The 20,428-nt window shown below is 39.5% G+C and overlaps 1 protein-coding gene across 1 annotated transcript; it reads left to right on the top strand.

The window, feature by feature from the left end:
• Window positions 1–5,150: 5,150 nt before the first annotated feature.
• Window positions 5,151–19,595, top strand: ahr2 (aryl hydrocarbon receptor 2; the record flags this gene model as incomplete). The annotated part of the gene is made up of 9 exons (XM_016292954.1): window positions 5,151–5,270; window positions 6,306–6,395; window positions 8,581–8,701; window positions 9,013–9,152; window positions 9,387–9,589; window positions 9,699–9,808; window positions 12,418–12,559; window positions 12,640–14,431; window positions 15,890–19,595. Coding segments are annotated over 9 exons (2,826 nt in total), but the record flags the coding sequence as incomplete, so codon positions are not given.
• Window positions 19,596–20,428: the final 833 nt, after the last annotated feature.

The raw sequence follows: 20,428 nt of genomic DNA, 5'->3' as shown, positions 1-20,428 counted from the left end.
CAGCAGCGGCGCATCTCGTGGGCTAGACTAACAAAACATTAAAATGCAACAACGTCACTTACATCATCACCACTCTCGTGCACCACTAATGACGCTCCCCGATGCACACCTAACATTCAAATGCAAATGTTTATTTTAAATTGGACTAATATACATTTTTTTATTCACAGTCTCCACATCACAGGCAGGCACAGCACTCATTTCAGCATGTGTTCATGTTTGTGTGTGCTGTCTGCGTCACTCATAGCACGGGCCTATATCGTGCACTATATCGAACATTTTTTATATCGTTATCAAAGAAGGTGTACCGTCGATAAATCCTGATACCATTTTATCGCCCAGGCCTAGTTACACATATTTAAAAAATAATATTGTTAAAAAATGTATGATTTTTTCTTGTTTTGTTGTGCACAATTTGTTGTTGATATTTATTCTTAAAGAAAAAAATGTGGCTCTGTAATATAGTAAGTAATCGAATGATGGGTAATGTTCAAGTTAGTGCTTGCACCACAAATTTGGCAACCAAAAATATCCGGCCGAAACAGCAAAGAATGGACTTTCAGTTGTGGCCAAAATTATTTTGGTGGGACAAAATCATTGACCGAAACAGTAAGCGCTTCTCTGCTGACACATTTTGTCTGTTATCTATTTTGTCTTTTTTTTTAAACTTGCTCTGCCTTTAAAATGACTTTCTTTGTATTCTGGCATTGTTTTATGGGTACTGTTGTAGGTAATACTAAAATTTGGATGGTAGTTAATGAGTAGTCCAATGGCAAGTAGTTTTCAATGCATAACATTTTTTTGCAACCAAAACTAAAAAAAAAAAAATTGTTTAGGGCGAGTATTGACCAGTATTGGTGAACGCACTTCACCATGACCTTTTTGGCTAGTGTGGTCCTGTTCTGACTCTATATTTAAGGCATATCGGGCCTGTTATTAAAAATGGAGGTCAGTGGAACATCTACGTAATCATGATTAAACTCTTCTTCACGGATTGCACTGGCCTCCACTGACATGTTTCCAGAGATGAAAAAAATGAGGAAAACGAAGTCCGGCGGGCGAGTGGTCACAATCTCAACACACACAATCAGAACCACCAATGCAATATGCAGTATTTGATTGGCTGAAATATGGTGCTACGACTGTTTTTTCAACATTTACAATTACAGTATATAACATTTATGCATTTTTCCAGATGCTAAAAAGCAGCTTGCAATGCATTCAAGGTACACATTTTATCAGTTCTTGCTTTCCTGGGAATATAACCCATGACCTTTGCGTTGATAGAGCTGTTCTCTACTGTTTGAGCTACAAGAAGGCTAGAACTTTAAACATGACACAACTAAAAGTTTTCTCTTTTAATTTTAGGTTTTCAGCTAAATGAAAACTTCAACTTTGGGTAATTTGATTTAAAAAAGCATTGTTGTTGGAATAAGTCAGTGTTCTCAAAGAAGAACTTGACCTTCTGGTCAGAAAGCCACCTTACAACTGGGTACCACTGGTGAATTTGCAAAGGGTGTAACCTTCCTCAGTCAATCCCTGGCTTGTATTTAAAACTGGCTCAATTTGAGCACAATTACAGAGAGTTTTATGTTGAAAGAAAGGAAAGAACAGAAAAGATCAGAGGCAGATAAATGAGATCATCAAGTGGGAGTCACTGGGGCCTTTCAGTAGGTTTAATGACCCATATTAGACAGGTTCACCCTGTTCCTGATCACCATCCACACCAGACCTCACACTTTCTCCAGTTACACCCAGCGAGTGGAGAACTGGTTTAGAGATTGCAGTCGAGAGATGCCCAATTCAAAATTGAAGAGTATAAAGAAGACGTACAGCAGATGGTGGGAGGGAACACGAGGGAAAGAGCACATCGTGGTTGCATTGAGGGGCCATGTGTGTTGAATTACTGTAATGGCAGATGAACAGACGGCAATTGATTGGTGGTTCTGATTGTGTGTGTGTGTGTTGAGATTGTGACCACTCGCCCGCCGGACTTCGTTTTCCTCATTTTTTTCATCTCTGGAAACATGTCAGTGGAGGTCAGTGCAATCCGTGAAGAAGAGTTTGATCATGATTACATAGATGTTCCACCGACCTCCATTTTTAATAACAGGCCTGATATGCCTATGAAAGACTGGAGTTTTAAATATAGAGTCAGAACGGGACCACACTAGCCAATAGGCTGCCAATGTTTGACGGACATGCATGCCAGGAGCGTCCAGACCATCAGAAAGGGTTCAACAGGGGCGAAACCAAACACAAACTCATTTTGACTGGCTCGCAGTTGAGTGTAGCTCTGTCATTGAGTTGTTGTGAGTCAGTAGACTATGAGACTCCTGAGCAGCTGCTTAACTTTGTGTGTGCTAGCGCTCTTTAGCTTCAGAAGCCTAGCGGCGGCAGCGCTAGAGACCAAATGGTCTGTTTTCTTCATCAAGAGTTCTTCCCCTTGCTCTCCGTAGTTATTTCTTTGGTGCGGTGGCAGAGTGTGTATTACACCCCCACAGTATTTACTTCTCCATCAAGATCTGTGGTGAACGTCTACAGAACATTGTCGTTGTCTCTGTCTTTCTTCCTTTTTTTTACATTTGTCTGCAATTTAAACTGCCAGACCGATCAACAGTCCATGTTTAAAGTGGTTTGCGTTCACCTCAGCTTTTCCCCTCACCAAATAATCTCTCAACATCTGTCCTGTGAGGAGATATTTTTGGACCCTAGCAGAAAAACGCTGTTGTTTCCCCCTCTTCCACTTCTTCTTCGCTTTTCCCTCCCTTCTCTTTCTTTCCTTCGGTCTTCTGTGGGGGGGTTTTCTGTCCAAGGCTTGTGATAGAGAGTGTTTGATTAAGGTCTAGAAATAGCACGGCATCTGCGCCGGTCAGGGAGGAAATGGCTTAGCGAGCCACACCCACTGGCTTATGTTAGCTCAGCGTTAACCTAGCGCTAGACATTTCCACACACTAAAAACTCTCCCAACTGAAGTCTAACACACTACTACATGGTAAACTTGAGAGATGTGTTCAATTCAGTATCAGTTAGTTTATCATTCATTCAAGAGCAATGGGAATTTTAAATTACACATTTTACTTTGTATGGAATGTATGGAAAATATGGTTAAAATCACACAAAAACAGAATTTGGAACTTTTACTGGAAATTCTGCTAAATTGTTTATCTGTGTTATTCTTAATGACGTCAAGTTGAGGTTCTTTTGTACAGTAGTGAAGTTAGACCCATTTAGAAAACTACTTTTTTCCTTACGCATTACAAATTGCGTTGTGTGAAGTGGGAGTGTTGATGTGTGTTTGTGTGTGTTCAAACCTCCAGTAAATTCAGGCTGTGCTCTGTGAAAGTGTTGAAATCTCGCTCTCTTTCTCTCAGACAGCTGAAATAAAAAAGTCTCTGACACAAGTTCAGTGCGGTCAGTGCTGAGCTTCAAGAAGTGGACTCAGATTTTACATCAGAATTTACCACAGGGTTTGTAGTGGGTTACCAAAGAGTTTACATCAGAGTTCCCTTGTAGCCTATTTCTCTTTAGTTAACATCAGAGTGATGATTTTACATTTGATATTTTACCTAATTTAGTCTCAAACTTTACCTCAGATTTGTGCCTTATATTTTACCTCACTTTTCCACAATTTTACCTCATTTAATCTCAAGCTATAATTCACATCTACTTCTGATGTTTTGTCTCGTATTTTACTTTAGGTCACAGATTTACTTCAGTTTGTCTCACTTTTTTACCAGGTTTACCATTTATTCTCAAACTTTAGTTCACATTTACTTCAGACTTTGTACCTTATATTTTACCCCAGTTCGCCTCAAATTTTACCTCTGATTTTGCATCAATTTACTTCACATTTTACCTTGAAGGTTTACCTTTGAGCCTGCCTCACATTTTACCTTGGTTTACCCAAAATGTTACCTCTGACTTTACCTCACATAATTAACTTTACATTTGCATCCGGTTTTGCCTCACAGTGAACTGTGACATAAAATGTAAGGCAAACTTTAAATCTGAGTATATATTTACTTTAGATTTTAGCACAGAATCTGCCTCACAGTTTACTTCATAGTTTACTTCAGTGGGTCCCTATTGATGTCGTAACATGTTTGCAGATTATTTGTAGTTGTTGCTTGGACAAAATGTTGAAATTGTAACTTGTGTAACCAAAGGGCGAAATAAGCCTAAGCTAATAAACAGTTTGTTTCATTGACTATCAGCTTGTAAATTTGACTATAATGGCCCTTGTTTTCAAACACATTTTTGCTTGGTACGTGAAGAAAAATACGAGAAGACAAGTAATAAAAAAAACGAAGTTCAAGACATCTGGATAGGAAACTGTTGATGACGTGTGCATACACAGTCCTAATCAACCGTAATGCTCTCTATTTCCCAAACACACATTCAATTGTAAATGTAGCTTTAAATAAGATAAGTGACAGTAAAATGGACGTCACATTGATCATGTTAGTCATAGTTCTTAAGAATAAACAGTGCAAGGGAAGTGACTTGCTGCTTGGCCATGTGATCTTTTCTTAGGTTTTGTAGCAAAATGGTGCAACTTTAACAATGAAGAACTGGTGCCAACATTACTTTTACATTTTTGTAAAATCTTTTGTAAAAATCTGGTAAAGTTATTTTATAGTTATATGCTTTTTGCCTGTCCCCATTCCTGGTAATGGACTATATTGAAGTAATTAATTATTGCACTTTGTTTAAAATTACTTAACCCAGTGGTTTCTCCTTCCCTGGGGAAGTCATGGCTTAGTGGTTAGAGAGTCGGACTCGTAACTTGAAGGTTGCAGGTTCAAGTCTCGTACCGACAGGGATTGTAGGTGAGGGGAGTGAATGTACAGCGCTCTCTCCCACCTTCAATACCACGACTGAGGTGCCCTTGAGCAAAGCCCAAACCCTCAGCTCCCTGGGCGCCGCAGCATAAATGCCACAAAATCCCACATAAATGGCTGCCCACTGCTCCAGGTGTGTGTTCACTGCTGTGTGTGTGCACAGCACAGTGCACAGCACTGCATTGGGTCACCATACTTGGCAACATGTCACGTCACTTTTTCACTTTAGTTTAAATCTTATATCAAACTGGCATAGAATGACTTTCATGGTGGTAACCATACTCTTTTTTTTCCTCTCTCTTTCCTTTAGCCACAATCAAAAAGACAGGATGGCTAAACGACCGGTCAGGGACATTCGGAGGAAACGGACAGTCAACGACCAGTCTGGATAGAGTCAGTTTCTCAGAAGGGGAACTGTTGTTGCAGGTAAAACACATGGAAACGCACCAATTCCTTCATCTCATTCCTTATAAATTCCCAGGAAATTCCCACTTGTTTACACACACCCTATATCTGCACATTCTATAAACACCTCATTTCCCACTTAAAATGGCCCGGTTTGTGAGTTTGTGTGATAAGAATCATCTGCTGGGTTTTCTTTCCATATTCCCCTTTTTTAGTCTAAGGTCAGACCGCTTGGCTATGCGCAAGGGTATTAAATCTATTCAAGAAAAGTCATGGCCAAGCATCTATCTGCTTTCTAAATTACCCTCACTGCTGTATATCCTCATTTGCTCTATCCTCTATTCATTTATGCAAACTATCATTCTGAGCTGTGCAAAGAAGTCGGTCATTTCCCAATATGTTTGTGTGTGTGTGCATAGAAGGTAAAAGTGTAAATGTTTCCTGATTCCCTGGAAAGATGATAATATAAACAACAGGCATGAAGACCATCCATACCCGCTCAAACAAAACACACCAGCTTCCATGTCTTAAACTCGTGAAAGAGGTTTTGGTTGACATTTCGTTTATTTTAGCTCTTGTCACGCTCTGTGAAAAGGAATGAAGTTTGAGCAATCGACATTCTCAGCTGTTGAGCAATGTTATCTTTTCTTTGTAAACTATATCACATGTTACTTTCCACCTACAAATAGTGTGAGTTTCTTTTTCAGCCATATCTCAGTTTCCGTCTCTCTCGCTTTCTCTCCATTGTTTGAGGGCTGCTGGTTCCTGTGCGTGACTAGCGGCGATATTCACCCCCTGTCTGTTGTCATGTTCAACACCTTAACAAAAGCCTGGCTAATTACATGGGATGTTTACTGAAAAAAAAAAGATGTAAAAGAAGAAAAATGGCCCCATTATCCCCACCCATCTACAGTCTTACACTCACAATCCCAGCCGCTGTGTTTAGCGTAAAACAAACCAAAACGAACATATCTGTATTTTGTTTATTAAATATTGCAACCATACAACTTTTGTTTTAGTATTGTCAGTCACAATTCTATCTAATTTCGTTTTCAGGCCCTCAATGGCTTTGTGATGGTGGTCACTGCTGAAGGTTATGTGTTTTATGCATCTCCAACTATACAGGACTACTTGGGCTTCCATCAGGTGAGTTTGCATTAAAACTTTCCATTTTGGAAGTACTGCTTTATTTTTCTTATCTTGTCGTATGTTAAAATTTTTATAATCAACACAAATATTGCTGGTAAGTGACTTAAACAAAGCTAGGCCTCTTCCCACCTTTGTGGTCGTTTGTTTTGTTATTTGTTTGTTTCTTTGTACAGTTTACCAAGAAAAACAGATATTCATATACCAGCCTCAAACAATTCTATGTTATTAACAATTGATCAATTCCGCATAGTTGTCTAATCTATGGATGAGTCATTCTCCTGGAAACATTTGTATCATTCTACACTCGTTTGTTGGTTCGTGACTTTCCTCACCCTGAAGGAAGATCAATGGCTTTTTTTGAAAATCTAAAAATGCACAAAGTTTCCTGTAAGGGGTAGGTTTAGGTGTAGGGTTGGTGTAGGGCAATAGAATATACGGTCTGTACAGTAGAAAAACCATTACTCCAATGGAGAGTCCCCACAAGGATAGCAAACCAGACGTGTGTGTGTGTGTGTGTGTGTGTGGTATATTGTTTAAACTGCATGTATAGATCACATAATGAATAGCCATTTCATTGCTATAGCTGGCAATAATACCAAGCAGGCTATACATTACACATTGTCTACTCAAATATACATTCTTACTCAAAGCACACACAAATATTACAATACACACAGTATGTACATATCAAAATAATGTGTATATTACATGTATACACCTATATGATATGTGAATAAGAACTGTGGTGTCTTTGTTGGAGTGCATATAGTCTGTGCTTGTTATTGCGTATCTGTTTTTCCTCACTAAATCAATTTCCCTGGAGTGTGACGTTCCCTCTCTAGCATGTAACGCAAGTCCAGGTCGCCACGGTTACACAGTCTGGCAGGCCTGCACCACCTGCACATATAAACGCATAAATACATACCCACTGCCACAGCGGTCTCAACACCTGTTGTGACTTAGGTCGCTAATAACTATTCACATACTTCTAATTACTTTTTTCTATCATGTAGTCCAGAGGCCAGTTGCATAAACTGTTTAGACTAGGTATTTGTAGAATTGATTTTGTGCTAAAAATGTACGTACTTCTTAACCATATACAAAAGGTAGATTGTTCTTATTTGTATTATAAAAATGTAAGACTGATTACCCCTTGGCAACTGCTAGTTGGTCAAACTAGTTCTTAAGACACAGTCTTAACATGGTGGTTAAGTTTATGCAACTGGCCCCAGGTAATCGTATTATTTAAAAGAATGGCTCAGCATCACTATGTTTTACCCAAGCATCACTGTGTGTGGCTTTGTGCTTGAATTGTTGTGCACAGTGTGCCCTGTTGAATCCATCTGTGTATACTTACTGTATAGATGTAGTTTTTACAGAGATATGTTTAAATATATCAGAGACATGTAGACATATTTTAGAGCAATTAATATGTATCTTTTCTTTCTACTCCCTTGCCTGTGTGTCCTTATTAACCTTTAAATGTGTGTTTGTTGGTACAAGTTGTCATGAATGGTTTCTGGACCTTGTCTGGTTTTCATCCCACACCGTCCAGCCTGCAGCAATTAGCACACACAGACAGCGCAAACACTTTGTTTTCATTGGCCTGCTGAGGAGAGAGAGAGGATTGGGGGGGAAACAGGCAGAAGGGAAAATGCAAGACAAGCTACAGTTACTATGCCAAGCCTCTAGAGAGAAGCATCTACATTTTGATACAGTAAATACAGCCTAACGTGTGTTCTCCTCTTACACTCTAGACTAGAGGAAACAAATGTGATGATTTTAATGCATACTTATTCAAATCTGAGCCACATGAGACTAAAGTTTAATTTGCTTTCCAATCAGTTGCACTCCAAACAAGGAATAGGTTAAGGTTGCAATTAGGTGTTTAGGAGGGTTGCCATTTTTGCACATCTAAATTGTCAATGAAACAATGCTTTTGAGAATTATGGACAAGTAGATACATTTTGTAACCTCTAGTCTTCTTGTCATCAGAAAGACAAAAATAAACCCCTTTGCCCAGCATGCAGTGAGGATTTGGTTGGCATAAACAATTACAACCGAACTTGAATGTGGCAGTGGAAAACCCGTTATCATATTATAATGATTATTAGGGCATGCAGGATGCAGAACATGTCCTGTGAACATTTTTTGTAGCGTACCTCTCTCACTGTCTTCATAGTCAGATGTGGTCCATCAGAGTGCATTCGAGCTCATCCATACAGACGATCGGGCAATGTTCCGAAAGCAACTACACTTCGCTCTCAATCCCACTTCGTGCGATGGTGGCGAAGGATCTGATGGTTAGTAGCAACTCTATCCCTAACAGTGATGCCCAAGTAGGGTCAGTGAGTTCCTGGTAAGGTGTTGTCAAGTTTTACTGCAGTTCCCAGCCCTGAATGTTTTGTGAATGAGCAGACTTCTGTTGTTATTATTACTGAATCAAGAAAGTATGTTTGTGGAGAACAAGACAGCTGTGGGAGGATCCGTTCAGATTTATAAAATGGAGTCTTGTATAAACCCAGGATGGTGAACACTGCTAGTGATTCACAGCCGATTACATCACTGTTTTTTGTTTTTTCACTTTTGTTTGGCACAACCAATCGGTCTCCAGCAATTCAAAGCAGCGGTGACATCACCAGAGACTTGGCAAACTACAACCCTCAACACATCCCTCCAGAAAACTCAGCCTTCTTAGAACGAAGTTTCTGTTGCCGATTCCGGTGCCTCCTTGACAACTCATCCGGCTTCCTGGTAAACATCCTAGATGTCTATTGTGACTTTATTGCAACTATCCAGAATCAATATTTTAGAATCATTTTGAGATGAACCTTTTGAGCTAGACTCAACAATATTTGATTTTCTGTGTACACGATGATGCAGTAACAGCAACAGCTGTCTAAATAAATCAGCTGTTAATTGTTTGCACTCAGTGTCAGACCCTCATGGGGCTAAAATTACTTTCATGTCCTTTCCTTTGCCCCCAAGGCCCTGAACTTCCAGGGGAGGCTGAAATATCTCCATGGGCAAAACAAGTTGGCGGAAGATGGGACCTTGGCCCACCCTCAACTGGCTCTTTTTGTCATAGCCACACCCCTCCAGTCACCCTCTATCCTGGAGATCAGGAGCAAGACTCTTCTTTTCCAAACCAAACACAAGCTGGACTTTACACCTATGGGTATTGACACAAGGTAGCTTTGATTTAGAAGCAAAAGACAACTTCAGATTGGCCCAACAAATTTTTGGTAAGTGGTACAAACATAGTATTAACATTTTTACTATCTGTTTCTCATTTTGCAGAGGAAAGGTGGTTCTTGGCTACAGTGAGATTGAGCTGTGTATGAGAGGCTCCGGCTATCAGTTCATTCATGCTGCTGACATGATGTACTGTGCTGACAACCATATAAAAAGTGATGTGACTTAGGTCGCTAATAACTATTCACATACTTCTAATTACTTTTTTCTATCATGTAGTCCAGAGGCCAGTTGCATAAACTGTTTAGACTAGGTATTTGTAGAATTGATTTTGTGCTAAAAATGTACGTACTTCTTAACCATATACAAAAGGTAGATTGTTCTTATTTGTATTATAAAAATGTAAGACTGATTACCCCTTGGCAACTGCTAGTTGGTCAAACTAGTTCTTAAGACACAGTCTTAACATGGTGGTTAAGTTTATGCAACTGGCCCCAGGTAATCGTATTATTTAAAAGAATGGCTCAGCATCACTATGTTTTACCCAAGCATCACTGTGTGTGGCTTTGTGCTTGAATTGTTGTGCACAGTGTGCCCTGTTGAATCCATCTGTGTATACTTACTGTATATATGTAGTTTTTACAGAGATATGTTTAAATATATCAGAGACATGTAGACATATTTTAGAGCAATTAATATGTATCTTTTCTTTCTACTCCCTTGCCTGTGTGTCCTTATTAACCTTTAAATGTGTGTTTGTTGGTACAAGTTGTCATGAATGGTTTCTGGACCTTGTCTGGTTTTCATCCCACACCGTCCAGCCTGCAGCAATTAGCACACACAGACAGCGCAAACACTTTGTTTTCATTGGCCTGCTGAGGAGAGAGAGAGGATTGGGGGGGAAACAGGCAGAAGGGAAAATGCAAGACAAGCTACAGTTACTATGCCAAGCCTCTAGAGAGAAGCATCTACATTTTGATACAGTAAATACAGCCTAACGTGTGTTCTCCTCTTACACTCTAGACTAGAGGAAACAAATGTGATGATTTTAATGCATACTTATTCAAATCTGAGCCACATGAGACTAAAGTTTAATTTGCTTTCCAATCAGTTGCACTCCAAACAAGGAATAGGTTAAGGTTGCAATTAGGTGTTTAGGAGGGTTGCCATTTTTGCACATCTAAATTGTCAATGAAACAATGCTTTTGAGAATTATGGACAAGTAGATACATTTTGTAACCTCTAGTCTTCTTGTCATCAGAAAGACAAAAATAAACCCCTTTGCCCAGCATGCAGTGAGGATTTGGTTGGCATAAACAATTACAACCGAACTTGAATGTGGCAGTGGAAAACCCGTTATCATATTATAATGATTATTAGGGCATGCAGGATGCAGAACATGTCCTGTGAACATTTTTTGTAGCGTACCTCTCTCACTGTCTTCATAGTCAGATGTGGTCCATCAGAGTGCATTCGAGCTCATCCATACAGACGATCGGGCAATGTTCCGAAAGCAACTACACTTCGCTCTCAATCCCACTTCGTGCGATGGTGGCGAAGGATCTGATGGTTAGTAGCAACTCTATCCCTAACAGTGATCCCCAAGTAGGGTCAGTGAGTTCCTGGTAAGGTGTTGTCAAGTTTTACTGCAGTGCCCAGCCCTGAATGTTTTGTGAATGAGCAGACTTCTGTTGTTATTATTACTGAATCAAGAAAGTATGTTTGTGGAGAACAAGACAGCTGTGGGAGGATCCGTTCAGATTTATAAAATGGAGTCTTGTATAAACCCAGGATGGTGAACACTGCTAGTGATTCACAGCCGATTACATCACTGTTTTTTGTTTTTTCACTTTTGTTTGGCACAACCAATCGGTCTCCAGCAATTCAAAGCAGCGGTGACATCACCAGAGACTTGGCAAACTACAACCCTCAACACATCCCTCCAGAAAACTCAGCCTTCTTAGAACGAAGTTTCTGTTGCCGATTCCGGTGCCTCCTTGACAACTCATCCGGCTTCCTGGTAAACATCCTAGATGTCTATTGTGACTTTATTGCAACTATCCAGAATCAATATTTTAGAATCATTTTGAGATGAACCTTTTGAGCTAGACTCAACAATATTTGATTTTCTGTGTACACGATGATGCAGTAACAGCAACAGCTGTCTAAATAAATCAGCTGTTAATTGTTTGCACTCAGTGTCAGACCCTCATGGGGCTAAAATTACTTTCATGTCCTTTCCTTTGCCCCCAAGGCCCTGAACTTCCAGGGGAGGCTGAAATATCTCCATGGGCAAAACAAGTTGGCGGAAGATGGGACCTTGGCCCACCCTCAACTGGCTCTTTTTGTCATAGCCACACCCCTCCAGTCACCCTCTATCCTGGAGATCAGGAGCAAGACTCTTCTTTTCCAAACCAAACACAAGCTGGACTTTACACCTATGGGTATTGACACAAGGTAGCTTTGATTTAGAAGCAAAAGACAACTTCAGATTGGCCCAACAAATTTTTGGTAAGTGGTACAAACATAGTATTAACATTTTTACTATCTGTTTCTCATTTTGCAGAGGAAAGGTGGTTCTTGGCTACAGTGAGATTGAGCTGTGTATGAGAGGCTCCGGCTATCAGTTCATTCATGCTGCTGACATGATGTACTGTGCTGACAACCATATAAAAAGTGAGTTATGCCAGACCATCACCATATATTCAATGTTAAGTCAAAGCCAAGTCTATCCTTTGATGTTAAACTTTTGTTGTTTATGAACTAGCAGTTTAATTTCCGTAGCATGTCTTTTAAAATGTATTTCTTTTACTCGTTCTCATAGTGATAAAGACTGGAGAGAGTGGTTTAACAGTCTTCAGACTTCTCTCGAAAGGGGGTACATGGATCTGGGTGCAGGCCAATGCAAGGCTTGTTTATAAAGGAGGAAGACCAGACTTCATTATTGCTCGACAAAGAGCACTAACGTAAGCTAACCAGCATTTTAATAATGTTGTTGCTCTAATCTCTTCGTATCTCTCATTAATATAATTTCTGTATTTTGTAGTAATGAGGAGGGTGAGGAGCACCTCTGTCAAAGAAAGTTGCAGCTACCCTTTAACTGCGCCACTGGTGAGGGTGTCTTGTATGAGACTGACCCCACACTGGACATCACTGACATTCAAAATCAGAGCAAAGGCCAGAAGATGCGCAAACCTCCATCTCTGGACCCAGATTCTCTTCTCGGCTGCATGCTGAATCAGGATCATTCAGTCTACAACCAGAGCAGTGAGCCCGATTCCCAGTTTACTCTTGACAAGGCTTTCAGGGATAGCCACGCCCTGCTCAGTGTCCCTGGGAACACCTGGCAGCCGTCAGCCCCAAGCACTGTGGCTGAGGGAAAAGAGGAAGGTGTGGTAAAGGACATGATGGAATCCTTGCAACAGATTATTGGGGACAGTAGTATCTGCAGCCTTCAGGGATTTGATGTGGATGAATCAGTCCTGAAGGAGTGGGAGAACACTCTAAGCAGGTTCCACTACAACAACGATACAGAATTAAATGAAATCATCACCAATGACATCCTCTCTTATGTAGAGGATGCACTTTTTAAGGAAAATGGCGTTCAGTTGCCCGAACACCTCAAGAACCAGGGTCCGTTTGTTGAGGTGCCTGAGTGTCTTCCAAAGATGGAGTTACAGAGTAACTTAGCTGCTAACCAGGAATTCATCTTCCAGGCAGATATGCTTGATGGATCCCCAGGTCAGGGTGGGTTCATCGGAATGAACATCCAAGATGGATTGGATGCCAGTAGCCCTGGAAGAGGGATGGTGAAGCTCGCCCATATGGGGCAACAGATGCTACTTGGTGACAATTCTGTCCAGTCATTCGGACTAGAACAGACAACCCAGAAGATGCCCAGCAATAATAACATTATGTTTAATACTTCTCTTGCCCTGCAGAGTCAACAGCTGACCCAAGTTAGGCTTGGTCTGCAAGGTGCCGTGCAAGAGAATGGAATGGTGCCGTGTGGCCAGACAAACCTACAGACTGGATACCAGCCCCATCACAACGCAATGACTCTCCCTCTTCAAAGTCCTCTATTGCAGGGCACTTCTGCCCAGCCAATGGGCTTCCACAGCCAGAATTCCCTTCCTCAACAAGCATCAATCAATCAGAACCCTCAGTGGGTGTCCGATAACCTGCTGAACTCTTGCGCCCGTAACGTTACAGGTGTACAAGATGCAGGACTGCACTCTGGCCCAACTACCCAACTACAAGGACAGTTTTCTCTTCACACTCAAAACGCTGCCAATCCTGGACTGCCTGGCTGGCAGCAATCCCAGCCTATCCCTCAACAGGTCTCTAAACCATTTTCCAGTGGGCAACAGAATATGACGGGCTTCATTGGTGAAGTGACAGACTTTCAAAAAGACTTGCTTGGAGAACTGTTGCCGCACACAAACACACAAGGATTTGGGTCTGGTTTCCTGCCCCAGACAACTGCAAATAGCATCTATCCTCAGCAAGGAGAGATCTTCAACAACAGCCCTCATCAGACCACCAACAGCTGCATGTTCACAAACACTCCTCAACCCTCAGTGAATGGGATGCATTATGGTTTAGCAGCTCCGGTATCTTCAGTGTCATCCTGCCAGAGGGTTAAAGGTCTGATTACCCAGAGTCCTACACAAGCATCCTTCTACTACCAGAGAGGTCCTAGCGAGTCAATCGTGGACACATCGGTTATCCCACAAGAGGACACCAACATCAGCCCCATGGCCTGTCAAGTCCCGCTTGGGTTAACGTCAGATAACGTACTTGCTCAGCAGTATCTCTCATACAACAGCCAGACACAGGTAAACTGTACTATTGTAATCCATGGTATAATTATAGCTTCAAACTAGTGTGCTCTAGCTCAATGATCAAAGCATCAGGTGTGTGCTCACTCCCTGTTTTTAGATTGAGTCTTGAGGTGGGTTGAGAATAGCTGAACTGCCCTGTTCTCACCCCAGGCTCATTGTGTCCTCATACATCCAAGGTTTTTTTAACAGGTTGGGTTATCTCAGCTCTACCATCAGTCAAAATTCTTTGTGGGGAAACAACACTTTTGGGATGTTACTACTGTCACCATATGTAAAGAAAAAACAATATATTTTTGAGGAAGTCTTGAGTTTCAGAGGTGGACACTAAAGAGACACTAAAGATGAATTGATTAACCACATGCTCAGTCGTTTTCTTTCAACTTGTTGATGGAATCAATTGAGGGCAGTTCAGAGTAGTACTGGGTATCCATACTTATTTCTTGATATAATACCGTATAGACCCGAATATAAGACGATGTTTTTTTCATGGAAATACATCTGAAAAAATGCGGTCGTCTTATATTCAGGGTCTAGACTTTGACACGTCAATAATACACCCACAACAATAGGTGGCGCCAAATACTCATAAAACGAGTGTGCCATGAAATACGTAAATGCGTGTTGTAAAGATTGTGACCAAACTCCCTTTGTGATTTTAAAACGTAAGACAGTACCCAGATTTGAAGACTACAGTAAGATTTAACTTCTACTGTTAATACGATTTTGGTAGGCTACTATTAGATGGATAGCCTAAATGTCCTAATTCATATGGGCTACCTGTTGTTTTTTTTTAATGGTATATCAAAAAGTGTATATTTTTAAATGTGATTGTTGGTACATTTTACCAGTTTTTACCATACTTTCAAAACAAAAATTAAAATAGGAAAAATATGCAATATGAAACTAATTGAAGACAAAATGTGTTTTACTGAGAAAAAACAAGATTTGTTTTTTAAAAAAGCCTTTTTCCAAAAGGTACATCTGGAAAAAGGGGGGTCGTCTTATAATCAGGGTCGTCTTATATTCGGGCCAATACGGTATAATTCTGAAATCCAAGCTCTGAATTTTGATTAATTTAGGTGTTTTTCAGTCATATTTTCCATTTCACTTAGATAAGAAAAATAAATTATTTCCATTAATGCTGTAAATTAAACAAAGCGAAGTTAACGGCAGGTTCAAACCAGTACATTGTCTTTTTGAACTGTTCATTAAAAGAACTGGCTCATTAGAGTCATTTACATACTGTACTGTTACGTTTTTGTCAAAACCCTGAAAAGTAGAGGAAGCCATCAAAACAATTCGTCAGTAACTACAGACTGGGCGCAAAAGTTCAGAATGGAGAGAGTTCTGCTTTAAATTCTTTTCCATGCACAACTTAATGAAAATCATGTCATGATTGCCACGGAATGGATAAAACATTCCTTTAATGGTTTCAATTTTGTCCCTCCACAGGTCGCAAACCATCCACTTGAGGAGAAAGAAACATTCCATTTTCCCTCGCTGGCCAGTGGAAATGCCTTCTTTTCCAAGAACAACCAAAACAATTGCTGTGACTATTAGTGGTAGATCACACCCAATGCAGCGACTGACACATCAACAGTGCAGTACCTGTTTCTAGGGGAGGAAGAAAACGCATAAATACAGCAACTTGTTTGTCCCTCGATAGACATGCATTCACTTCTAAAGACACTCTTGGCTGAAAACCTGCAAGACATTGCAGAACTTAAAATTGCGAATTTACCACACATTTTTTTCACACTTGTCTACTTCTTCACTTGTTCACACCCTCTCTGATTAGAAGTGTGCCGTAGCAGAAAGAAATTCTTTTTTTTTTTTTTTAAAGCACGTCCTTTCATCCCTGATAGATATTGTTTTGTTTTTCCATTCTGGCAAGAAAAAAGACTTGAGATAGCAGGTAGAGATAGGTGTGAGATAGGTGATAGAGGTGTGTGAACCTTTTAATTGCTGGGATGAGATTCTGAGGAAATAAATTCCTAGTGCACACAAGATGCTATTTATTGGGGTAAGTTTTGTTTCAAAAAGGGAAAGTCTGTCTCATTAGAGAGAGCAACAGCCTCAGCCAGACCCTTTTATTTAGCCAATTATGCACTTGAGAAGGTGAAATTGACCTGTTATCAATGTACCCCATGTTTAAGACATCAGTTTCTCTAAAGAAATTAATAGTCTACTGATGGCCTCTGTGGCACCATTGGACTGTCCGAACAAATCATTGATTTGTTGACTGCAAAATTGTCCCAGAACTTCCCTGAAGCTCCACCTACTGCAAGTTGTAAAGTTGCCCAAGGCAATTTTGGATTTAAAAAAATGGATCTGAAAATTGATAGTCCCAAGAAATAGGCCACTTTTTCTTTTACACAACACTTTTTCCATTCAAGGACTAAAAACGAAACCGTAATGTCTTTAGTACAGTATGCTCTTGCCACCCTTTTATGGTTGCCTTAACCATATGTTTCATGTGTATTACAATATCTGAATGTTATCGCTTATCATGTATTTGTATTTTTTTGTTTGTTTTGTTTGTTTAAAAATCATCTTTTGTACTTTTTTATGCATATCGTAATCGTAACTATGGAAATGCCATTGAGCCATTTTTGTCCACTTTTAATTTGCTCATGCTTTCTATTTGCTTTAATGCTTTAACATGGAAGAATTCTAGGATTTCTGAAATCGTGTTGCGTGCCATGAGAATCACAGCAGCCAGCGTATCCTGCCTCCAGAAGAAAAGGTGAAATTTAATGACAGAGAGAGAGAGAATTTTCAGAAGAAAAAGTAGATTTGATTGTTTTTTTTTATGGCCACAATGAAATTCTTTACTGACCTATAGCATCTTTCTTGGTCGATCAGGAGATACAGCAGCAGCCAAAAAGTTTCGAATAAACACAATGTAGAGAATGTGTTCAAAAACGTGCGAAACAAACTTCTGTGAATCTTTCGGAAAATTCGTTTTGTGTCAATTTTACGCGTTAAATTGAATGCGATTTACATGGAAATTAGGTTAGGGGAATGAGGCCCAAAGTCCGTAGTCCTCTTTGTGCCTTATTTTGGAAGAATATAAAGCCGTTTGATTCGATTGTATCAGCATTTTGAATGTGTAAATATACCAAAACATATTTGTATGAGATTCTGTAGCTATGGAAATATGACTTCTTGGTTTTATTGTACAAAATAAATCGTTAGCTACTTTCTGAAAACAGTTTAGCCTTAACGTATGCTTTCGACTGCTGTTGCTTCTTGAGATTTGTTTTTTCTCCCTGCAGTAAGAACAGAAAGTATGATGTGATAATGACAGCGAATATATAGAGCCCTCAAACTCGTGCACCCAAAGCCTTTTCCTTTCATCATCTGAAATGGGAACGCTGTGTGCCTTAATTTCTTTCTGCCCAAAGGATATTTCGCTTATTTCCCTCCCGTTTTCACTCTTTGGATGAAATGATTGTGGCTTGCAGAGGAGGAAAGGAATTGAAATGGCAGCTATAATTGAATCTGAGAAGCAATGTTTTTAGGTTGTTGTTGGCATGGACGGAATAGATTATGTTAGTTTGCCAAGTGTTGTACATAGCCTCACAGTTAAAGAGTTACAGGACACACATTCTGCCCGTCTGTCTTCTGAAGTGCCTTAAAACAGCTTTGGTTTTCTGAGATTTGCTACATTTTTTCCCTTTTGGTTTCGTTTGAACTGAAAGCTAAAGGAGTTGTTGGCTTTGAGGTGATGTAAATAAGTGTTGTGTGTTTTATTGCCAGACATCTGCTGGTTAAGAGAGGAGGTTAGGAAATCGCTAGATGATTGGTTAATGGATGATCATTGGTTCATTTATCTGCTGACAGATTGATTACGCACAAATAATAGCGATGTGTTTTGATTTGCTCTGATGTTCATTTCCATGCTTTAAAATATCTAGTACGCCATGTCTTAACCAGGCAATTAAAGCTCTTTTTGCACTGGGTAGCTCCGTCCACAGTGCTGTATATTAAATCAGTGGTTCTCAAATGGTTTTGCTTCAGGACTCAGATTTTACAGTGGCGTTCATTGTACAAATTTTCAATACATGTTTGATAGCAATTATGTGTTGGGAATGATCTTTTAAACATTTTTGGAATTAAAATTTGCTAATTTCATAGCTGGCATTCTATGTTTCTTCAATACTTGCAATACATTTTTCACACTTTGTGTGAAATAGAAAATGACACACAATTTTAAAAAATTGTTGTATATTTTGTTTTGCTTTGCTTGCTTAAATGCCCTTAATTCAATAAGATGTTATAATAATGTTTAATATGAAATAGAAATGAAATAATATTATTTTTTCTACAGCAAATAAGTTGCTGTTTAAGAGGCATTGTGGTATCTGGCTCATATTTTTCCAATCAAAACAGACGTGCAGCCCGATTTTTGGGCTTCGACCCACCAGTTGAGAACCACTGTATTAAATATCAGACATTTTTAAACTGAAATTTTGTTTTCAGTGATGATAGACAGATTACTAGTCGCTTGAATCCTGTATATCTACTTAGGAGACTGTATTAGACAGTTTCATGTTCATGACTTCGTTAAGGTGCCTGAATATGAGTTATTTTTGACTAGACAAGGTTTAGCGGTCCAGAAAATGACCCTTTCTTTTCCTGTGCCATTAAATAAAGCAGGTTAGTAGTGGATGAAGCACCAGTACAGGATGCATTGACCTCACTAACAGCATTGAAATACCCCAGTGCCAAAAAATCGTTCATGCACACTTGTTAGGACGTCCTCCCCTTCACCACTAAACTACGAATCCTTTAGGAAGAAATAATAGCACTTCAGATGCCCGTTTCTTGCATAAAGTCATGTTTGTGAGGCCTCTCTAAATGCAGTATCTTTGTTGGTTTGTTTCTTTGCTTGTGCACCCAGCATTGCAAATGCTTATACGTGTTCTCTGTATGTTATTTTGTATATTGTTCCGCACAACTGTAAAATCTGTATGCGTAAATGGATGTCCCACAAATACAGGCTATACACACACATCTATATTATATATATATATATACATCTATATATAAAATATAGCTTTCGTTTGTTTTGTATGTGTATTATCAAATGATTCATTTTTGTTGTGCCTCTCATTGATATCTTTATAATATTAAAAGGGGGTCGATGACTCAATGGTATTAGCTGGTTATTTTACTGGGCGGCAGTGTAAATGCAGATGGATGGATGGATGGATGGATGGATGGATGGATGGATGGATGGATGGATAGATAGATAGATAGATAGATAGATAGATAGATAGATAGATAGATAGATAGATGTTTACCACATGGGGGCGCTAATGTATATATTTTGAATGTGTGCCAGCATACACTATTTCAGCGGTGTATATAGCCTACTGTACTTCTAGTGTAAAGTGAAACTTTTAGGAAGGTAAGCTGAAATGAGTTTCTCCGCCATGTTCAGTTGGCAAAAAAGGAAGGTTGCATATGGGTTTTCTTGTAACTCCACGAATGTGGTCGCCCACAGTTTTATAGAGTGTCCTAGAACCAAATCGGGGAGATATGCAATCATTTTCGAATCATCTTTTATTCATTACTTCCCTTTTAATGCATGCGTATGAAACAGATGTGTGCAATGTGAATGGAAGAGCTTGCATGCATTTAAAGGGATTTTGCTGTGGTCCATAAACAAGTGTTATATAATAACGTCATTATAGTCAATACATGCCGAGCAGCTTTATAAAAAGCTTTTTGAAAGCGCAGGAAATGATGCATCATAACAGGAGCTTGCAAAAGGAATTAACCCGGGATTACACCGTGTTATGGCAATACAACTATGAAATAGTGATGTTTTTTCATCCCATTAAAAAAATAGAATTTGAAATCTTATTTTAAAACGTTTAGATTGAAATAAATGACATACGTGTTGTTGTTTTTTTTTATGTATGTGTATCGATTTGTTCTTAAAAGTATTTATTGTATTCAATATTTTTATTGTATTTGTTT

Source organism: Sinocyclocheilus grahami, unplaced genomic scaffold (genome assembly GCF_001515645.1).
Source record: "Sinocyclocheilus grahami isolate Dianchi unplaced genomic scaffold, SAMN03320097.WGS_v1.1 scaffold295.1, whole genome shotgun sequence".
NCBI lineage: Eukaryota > Metazoa > Chordata > Actinopteri > Cypriniformes > Cyprinidae > Sinocyclocheilus > Sinocyclocheilus grahami.
Note: the sequence above shows the minus strand (reverse complement) of the source record. Positions and strands in the feature narration are given on the sequence as shown.